The 8839-nt window shown below is 37.8% G+C and overlaps 1 protein-coding gene across 1 annotated transcript; it reads right to left on the reverse strand.

Annotated features, from left to right (window-relative positions):
* Positions 1 to 482: 482 nt before the first annotated feature.
* On the reverse strand, positions 483 to 5394 carry LOC110719549 (serine/arginine-rich splicing factor SR45a-like). Its single transcript, XM_021898505.1, has 7 exons — positions 5323 to 5394; positions 4805 to 4827; positions 4564 to 4668; positions 4242 to 4347; positions 3097 to 3246; positions 2382 to 2457; positions 483 to 1066 (listed from the first exon to the last, which is right to left on the reverse strand). The coding sequence occupies exons 2-7, from the start codon at positions 4825 to 4827 to the stop codon at positions 870 to 872; spliced, it is 657 nt and encodes a 218-aa protein (XP_021754197.1). The 5' UTR covers positions 5323 to 5394; the 3' UTR covers positions 483 to 869.
* Between the last annotated feature and the right edge of the window lie 3445 nt (positions 5395 to 8839).

The following is an 8839-nucleotide window of genomic DNA, read 5'->3' on the forward strand; positions in this document are numbered from 1 at the left end:
AAATTTGGTTAAACAAATTAGCCCCTCAAGTAGCAAATTGTGAGGTACTTGAAAGTTAAAACAGATTAGGGATGACTATATAGTACTCCATCCGTCTCTTATTTTTTTGCCCCTTAGCAAAATATGGGTCAAACTTTTAAAACTTTAACCATAAATTCTCGTTAATCTACAAATGATAATATATTCAAGTAGGACCTTGTTAAAATCGTTTTATGATATATATTATTAATATCAAGTTTTTATATTTTTTACACTTATAAAAATAGAGATATATACGTTTGAAGACACATCTTAGAATCCATAAAAAGTCAAATGGGGCAAAAAAATAAAATAAAAAAGAGGAAGTAATCATTATGTCGTAACAAGCCAAATTATTTTTAGAAGGCCTGGTCACTAGTCAGTATCAACTCCTTTACATCTGATGTTTATAAAAAAATATCCACTTCTGCAGTGTACTACAATAGTTTTATAAGGCCTGGTCATTGGATTCTCTTCTGCCTATTCATACTCCTAGTACGAGTACGTAGTTTTATTTATTTACTTTGCATTTTCTGCGTATAATACTTTGTGAACTGTTACAAGATCAAATAATGCAAGTTCTACAGAATTGCAGAATTTCTTTTAACTATTGATAAAAGTCACTTTCTAATTTACCAAAGTTTCAAGCCTAATATAAAGTCATGGAGAACACACGAGTTCCATTAGCAGATCATTCTAAAACATTCTAACACAACACGACATTACGAAGTTCATAGCAACACATTGTGATGTGTAGCTCTGTGGGAACCCAAGGAGTTTGTAGTCACCCCAAAGCTACAAAGTACAACAACAGCGATAGTAAATCACATGTGAATCTCAGTATAATGATTTTATGGGTAGCCACCGCGACCCGCTGACAAAGACCGCTCCCTACGCCTCCGGTATGTGTCAGGATAATCATCTGGTCTCCTTCCATAGGGAGAACGTGATCGTCCTCGCCTGTCACGAGGATAAGGATCTCTATCATAATGACCTCTATCATACCGCCGGCGAGGAGAAAAACTGCGAGACCGTCTACGACCTCGACCTGCAGGATTTTCAGATAAAGTGTACATCAATGAGCAAGTGAATCCTTCTCAACATATCTAACTAAAATTGTAGGTGGATTAAAGAGAAAGTGCTTGTAGAGCCAATCTGGAGAAGGAAAGAATTAGAGCCAAAAGGACCACAATGCAGATTTTCTAAGAAAATCAGGAATGTAAGAGACATAAAAATTTCCAACCTACCACAAAATGAAGTTTGTCAGCAGATGTTGTCTAAACCAAAATAGCAATTATGCAATTTCAAATTCCTATAAAAATCTCCAATACTGGTTTTGGAAAAAAAAAAAAAAAAAATCATCTTAACAAATTATTGCAGAAATCTACAAACAGAAAAAAAAAAAAAAAAAAGATCATAATGGTGCATGAAATACCCATTTCTTTCAAACAAACTATTTCTGATAAGATCGCATTAATTTGATGTTAACTAAATTTTGGAAAGACCATACTACTTTGACATGAAAACTTGTGCTCACTAAAATATCTATTACGAGCAGTTGCTTTCTTAAGTGAATGATAATAACCCTGCCCATCAACTGTTAATAAAATATTAACACTCCCCACGCATGTGTTGGTAACTTGTGTAACAAGGCTGGTTACAAAATTAAGAAGTCAAAGAGTGGGTGGACATGGTAGCAGCTAGCAGTAGTAGAAAGGGATAGTGTGGGCTATGGACTAGAGAGCAAGGGGGTGTGTTGTTAGAATTGGATTGCCTGCGAATTATTTCCCCTCTTACTAGTATTTTGCTTTTTAATTGACCTTGATATCGTGTAAGAAGATGCTCTGTTTTAAGTACTCGTAAATCTCCAGAAGCAGTTAGATGGCACATGTCAAAAGAATTGAAGATACTGCTGGGAGAACCAGGGCCTGCAGAGGTCTTTTTATAAGTGCAATTGGACATTTTGTCCTTTCATAAATGTACTAATAGCTAGGTTATCTATACATAAGGAAAAAACCCATGGTGAAATGTGAATATGAATATGTTTGTCAATTAGCATTTAACACAAGTACTATTCAAAACTAAGGCTTTGGACTCTATTCTTAAACTCAGTTTAAATGCCATAGGTGGTCTTTCTCAATATCTGTGAACTTCACATGCATGCTATGGCTATTATCCAGATTCATGTTTTTTGTTTGTTCTCCTGTTTTTGAGGATCATGAACAAGTGTTCATGTCCATTTGAGGTGTGGGTGAGAGCATAAGTAGGTATATACGACTTATGAAAAGACATAGATAAAGCTAGGACTTGTTTTACTTATGAAAGATATAAACACAACTTTAATTAATAAACACATCCCATACCTCTTGGTGGTCCTCGTTCTTTCCTTAGACCCTGGTATCGACCAGGAGTTGGTGTCCTCCCACGGGACCTTTTTGCCTACAGATGAAATGGAATTTGTCACATCAAATAGGATACAAAAGTTGCATCACAGTTGAACTACCTCCCTCTTCTGGCGAATCACATTGACAAAGGGGTATAAGATATAGCATGCAAGTTCTAAACGATATCTATTCTCGGTAATAGAACAAGTAACAAAACCCCACATTACCTCATGTTCATCTACACCTTTCCCACAATTTTGTCAATGCATTTGTAAGCAGGAAAACATAATCCTTTAAAAGGTCTCCGACTTTAAAAGACACAAAATTATCTCACTACAGCTGAAAGTGCGAGACCATAAAAATGAGACTACTGAATTATTTACCATTTTTACGGTTTTTGAAAATTAAAGTAGGTCTAAAACATCGATGATGTGTCTGCTATCTGATGAAGAAATGGGATTGAGGGCATAGACCCCTTGCAATTAGTCGGTTCAAATCGATGAGCAATGTCGATGAAGAGCTCATGTCGTGAAGGGGACAAGTCAACTGTTAGAGCATAGATTGATTTCGATGGAGCTACAATTTCATAACCTGCTGCCAAAACTAATTAAAAAGCAATCCATGCAGGGGGGAAACTAAAAAGCACCAAACTCACACAGATTTTATCGACAAAGACACCCTAAAGAAGACAAACCTTTTCCACTGAGACCAGTCGCCCCTCAAGCACAGATCGATTCAGATACTTGATACATCGTTCAGCTTGTTCCCTAGTTTCCATTGTAACAAATGCAAAACCACGGGATTCTTTGGTGCGAGGATCAGTAACCAAACAGCATTCAAGGACCTACAAAAGTGAAACATTCTTTATACAATTGTACTCAAAGACAAAGACAAGGTTTTATAGGAAACATATAATAAAAACATATGCTTCTTTGTTTATAGCTTAAAAAGAAAAGTGGGAACTATAGATGGTCTAAAACGATTGTATGGCTTCTGAATCAATTGCCAGAGGTTTTAAGCACTAAGCCATGGAATCCGGAATCCTCCGTTACCCCCCTACCCCATCTCCCCTCTTAAGAAGCATTGCACATTTGCACCCTTTAACATCAGCAAATCTTCCACAGTAACCATACATCACTGGAGAATCAAGAATTATACATTACTAATAGAGTAATAGCCAGTCAAGATGTGCTAAATGAAATTATTGCTCACTCAGATAACATAAATATTCAAGCTTTAAGGCAATTATATATGTAGTAGAAATTATTATAATATCGAACTATTGGATCATCAGGGATCCTGATTTTCAACTATTTATAGAGGAGATGCACCAAACTGTTCAGTATGTTACTCAAACTCATTAGAAGTACCTAACAAAGATACAAAAAGATATTCCATTTTTTCAATTCATTTGCAAAGATGATTCATGGATAGCCGGATAGGTATGCATATATATTCTCAGCATCACATAGACACATATGTGGCGGGTTTGGGTTAACGGGGCAATTGGAAATTTGGAGCAACAGAAGTTATGTTAAACTCATATAGCCTAGTTCTTCTTTTTTGCACTCAATTCAGTAAAAGAAGCACATTTAACATTTCAAAGCACTTCATTTCACTTCATCTTGCTCTAAAAGCAAAAGGGAAGAAAGAGGATGATTGCAGCTATCAAAACCACATCGATGCTCCCTTCCTTCCAATGACATACAAGGAAGAATATCCAATTACACAAAGCCACTAGCAATCTAGCATGATTGAAAACACTAAAAGCCTAAACTTGCAATAAGTAGGATACCCATTTCTCAAGAATTGCACTTTGATACCAAAAGAGATCCATACCTTCCCTTCTTTGCTGAAGAACTTCTCGAGATCACTGTTAGTAACCCTAGTGGATAAGGCAGTCACATACAAATTGTTTCCAGGGTTTGATGCATCTTCAGGACTCCTAAAACAACATAATCCAATAAATCAGAAAATGAGCAAGCTAAAAAATCAAAGTTACCTAAATTCCAATTCAACAAGTATTGTATAAGGCTTAGTCATGCACGACTAGTTCAACATCGCACATATATATTCCTCTCCATTTCAATGTCAGCCATAATCTAACTTATTAAATACATGTTAGAATGACTAAAAATTATAAAGGCGTAATGAAATATACCCAGATCGACTTCGTCTGGGAGGTGACTTTGACCTCGACCTTGATCTCGATCGTTGATGCCTAGGATTGATCACAGGTGAAGCAGAGCCATTTGGTGACGGCGACCTAATAACACACACCATGCACCAAAACATAAATAAACAATTGAATTTAACAAATAGTAAAACATAAGAATAGCTGCTAAAAGATGAAAAAACACCAAAAATGTTCATAATAAACAACACTTAATCAACCAACTAACCTTTCATCCCTCGAATTTGACATCTAAATCATAAAACAAAAACAAAAAATGTATCATTAAGATCCCCACATCACAACTATATTGAACAAAAGTAAAGGTGCAATTTTGAGTACAGAAAATTTTAAAATTCCAAATTTCCAGAGCAAAAATCTACCTTTATTATATATTTTTTTTCATATGAATAATTCATAGATTATATGTTAAGTGAATTATTGATAACGAAGAGGCAAGCTCAACCCCTTTTTCAGTTCCCTTCAAATTCTTTCAAATAATCAAATAAAAAATTCAAGGGTTCTGAAATTGTAAGAAAATAGAGCTTAATAGATACAAAACAAAAATAAAAGTTGAAATTGGAAAAAAGGGTTTTTTTTTTTTTTTTTTTTTTTTTTTCCGGATTTACAAAATCTAGGGTTCTTGGTGAATTGAAATACAATTTCATAATAGACCGAAGAAAAGGGGTAGAATTGAAGAAATTGAACAAAAATTACAGCTGAAAATTTAGAGAGAAGAGGAATTACCTTGATTCGAGGAGCAGAAATGAAGTGGGTTGATGATTTTTTTGAGGATAAATGAAAGAAATACAGAAAAGTGGGGCTTTAATAGTTTAATCGAATCCTACCATGATTCAGCTTGTACAGTACCTCCTTTCTTGCAAAAACAATGTCTTAATTTTTTTTGGACGAAACAATGTCCTAATTACTCCCACGGTAATTGGTGATTTGGTGTTATAGACTAGGCCCTGTTCTTATGAGCTGTTTTGTTCGATCTGCTCTGCTCTGCTCTGTTGGAATCCGTTCTGCATTGCTCTGCTCTATCCTGCCTTGCTATGCTCTATTCTGCCCTGCTATGCCCTGCTTAAAAATAATAATAATAATTATTAATATTTTAGGAAAAATTCATGGCAATAATCCGACCTTTAGCCCATTCTTTTTTAATAATCCGACCTTTGGGGGTCTTTAATTTTTATTGGTTCCAACCGGTCATGTAACCCGTTATAACAGGTTACATGACACGTGGCGGCCTGTGATTGGTAAAAAAAATTAAAAAAAAAAAACAAAAAAACAAAAACAAAAAATAAACAAAAAAACAGAAAAAAAAATAACAAAAAAAATAAAACAGCCAGCCACCAGGAAGCCAGCCCAGCCACCAGGGAGCCAGCCCAGCCACCAGCCCAGGCCAGCCCCTTGCCGCCGGTACCTGCTCCAGCAGACGCGTCGGCGGCCGCTGGCCTACCTCCCCTTCCCTCTCCCCCTGCTCTTGCCCTACCATCACCAGCAAACCGAACCACCCCCGCCCCCGCATCTCCCTCTCTCGCTCCCTCACTGCCACCATAGCAGCCCATTTGGTGGTGTTAGGTGGGGGAATAGGGTTTATGGGGGCCGGAAAACATGGTAAGGGTGGTTTCGGGGCTGCGGTGGTCGAGAAGGGGTTGCGGTGATGGAAGGTGGAGGTTGGTTGCGGTTTTCGCGGATTAGGGTTCCTTTGGATGGGTGGGGCTACGGTTAAGGGGAGGTCGGAGTAATAGGGGATGGTTCGGCCGGCGGTGGGTGAGCTGGACGCCGACCGACTGATTTCTAGGCTGGGGGAGAGGGGAGCTGCATGAAGGGGAGGAGGAGAGGGAATGGTGGTAGGGGTGGTGGGGAAGGTTGTGGCAAGGGTGTGGTTTTTTTTTTTTTTAATTTTGGACAAATCAAATTGTGACACGTGTAAATTAAACTTAAAAAAAAAAATTTACCTTTTCAACCGGTTTCTGGTCAAATGGGACCAATAAAAATTAAAGACCCCCAAAGGTTGGATTATTAAATAATAATCGAAAGGTCGGATTATTAAAAAAGAATGGGCTAAAGGTCGGATTATTGCCATGAATTTTTCCAATATTTTATAATAATAACTAATATTTATAGATAATAATAATAATTAATATTTAATAATAATAATAATTAATATTTAATAATAATAATAATAATAATGATTAATATATAATATTAATTGATAATAATAACTAATATTTAATGATGATAATTAATATTTTATATTTTTTTAACACATTTTTTAATGTTATAAAAAGAGAAAAATCTAAAAAAAGTCATATAGTAATAGTAATAGTAATAGTAATAGTAATAGTAATAGTAATAGTAATAGTAATAATAATAATAATAATAATAATAATAATAATAATAATAATAATAATAATTGTATTACGGGGACCACACCTTATGGTCGTCTCAGGGGGTACAGCAAGGTGATCCCCTTGGTCCTCTGCTTTTTGCTTTGGTTTTACAGCCTCTGGTGTGTAAAATCAGAGACACTTTTGATGTATGTCTTCAGGTTTGGTATTTGGATGACGTCACTGTCATTGGTGACACGTTGATTGTGGGGAAGGTTCTGCAGTTGATTATGGAGGAAGGGCCTCGTTTTGGGTTACATCTCAACGTGGAAAAAACTGAAGTTTTCTGGCCTATAGAAGACCCCCGAAGCAGGCTTGTGGGTGTCTTTCCACCTAATATTGCTCGACCCTTACGTGGTGTTAAGTTGCTTGGTGGTCCGGCCAGTTTTGATTCTGGGTTTAGAGGTGAGCTTGTGATGCAAAGGGTTACCAAGACCATTGCGCTTATGGATAGGGTTGCTAAGCTTGATGATCCACAATGCGAGCTGTTGTTGCTTAGGGCTTGTACCGGAGTTCCGAAACTCTACTTTGCTTTGCGTACTTGTCCACCTAGTACTTTTGAGGAGGCTCAGCACACATTTGACAAGGCTCTTCGATTTTCCTTGGAGCGTATTGTTGTTGCTTCAGGGCCTGGGTTTGGCGATTGACAGTGGCGGCTTGCCACCTTACCTTTTGTGTATGGCGGGCTTGGTGTTTATTCCGCAGGTGATGTTCGTCATTATGCTTTTCTTGCTTCGCGATTACAGTCTGCTGGGTTGCAAACAAAGCTTCTACGGCATGCTGGCGTTGTTAGCCTTGGTCGAGCCTTTGAGGATGCGTTGAGCCTGTTCAATAGAACGGTGGAGTCTGACATATTGAGTAATCCTAGTGAGGTCGCTGCCCCTAAACTCATGAAGAAATTGGCAGATATATATATTTCACAAAGGTTACCGATTCTGCAGAATCCACCTTCTCTTTATCTCCTCGTCAATCAGCATTGTGGAAATCGCAGTAGGGAGATCACACCTCTGCTTGGCTTCGGGCGGTTCCTATTTCGGGGTTAGGACAGACGATGAACGCAAAGACTTATCGATGTGTGTTGTGCTACCGGATGGGTGTTCCATTGTTCTCTGTCTCGACGCCGTGCTCTGCTTGTTCTCGGGTTTTTCTTAGGGATATTTTCAGTGATCACGCGGTGTCATGTGCTGGTATTGTGGATCTTAAACATCGACATAATGTTGTCCGGGATACCTTTGTTGATATCTGCTACAGATTTGGTATTTCAGCAAGAAAGGAGGTTGACATAGGTTTGTCTGGAGGGAATGACGGGGCCCTCAGACCTGCTGATGTGTTACTTTATTCCTGGGATCGTGGTCGCGATGTGTGTGTGGACTTAACAGGGTCTTCTCCTTTGACACAGACGGGGCTATCTGACTTTGTTCCTGGACGAGTTGTGGCTGATGCGGCTCATCGGAAGCGGGTGAAGTATGCAGCTAGTTGCCAACTGATTGGATATGGTTTCATTCCCTTCTCCTTTTCTTCGCTTGGGGAATTAGAGAAGGAGGCTGTTGCGTTGCTGAAGCGGGTTCAGAGGTTCTCGACGACGCAAGACATTGGGACTCGTGCTGCAGCTCATATCTTCATTAGGGTAGGCTTTGCTATAGCTAGAGGAGTGGGGGCCGAGATTGTATGTCGGCTTCCCACTAATTTATTGTAGGTTGTATGACTTTGTCTGTTTTTGAGATAATAATAATAATAATAATAATAATAATAATAATAATAATAATAATAATAATAATAATAATAATAATATTAATAATAATAATAATAATAATAATTCTGAAATCTGCTCTGCTTTGCCCTGCCTTGCCTTGCTTTGCTCTTTTCTA

The sequence above is a fragment of the Chenopodium quinoa genome, unplaced genomic scaffold, assembly GCF_001683475.1.
Source record: "Chenopodium quinoa cultivar QQ74 unplaced genomic scaffold, ASM168347v1, whole genome shotgun sequence".
In the NCBI taxonomy this organism is placed as follows: Eukaryota; Viridiplantae; Streptophyta; class Magnoliopsida; order Caryophyllales; family Amaranthaceae; genus Chenopodium; species Chenopodium quinoa.

Coding starts and splice junctions, on each gene's coding strand:
- LOC110719549 (XM_021898505.1), bottom strand. CDS start 4,827: ATGTCAAATTCGAGGGATGAAAG. Junction 4,669..4,804: donor TCAAATTCGAGGGATGAAAG/GTTAGTTGGTTG, acceptor GTGTGTTATTAG/GTCGCCGTCACCAAATGGCT. Junction 1,067..2,381: donor AGAACGAGGACCACCAAGAG/GTATGGGATGTG, acceptor AAAATCCTGCAG/GTCGAGGTCGTAGACGGTCT.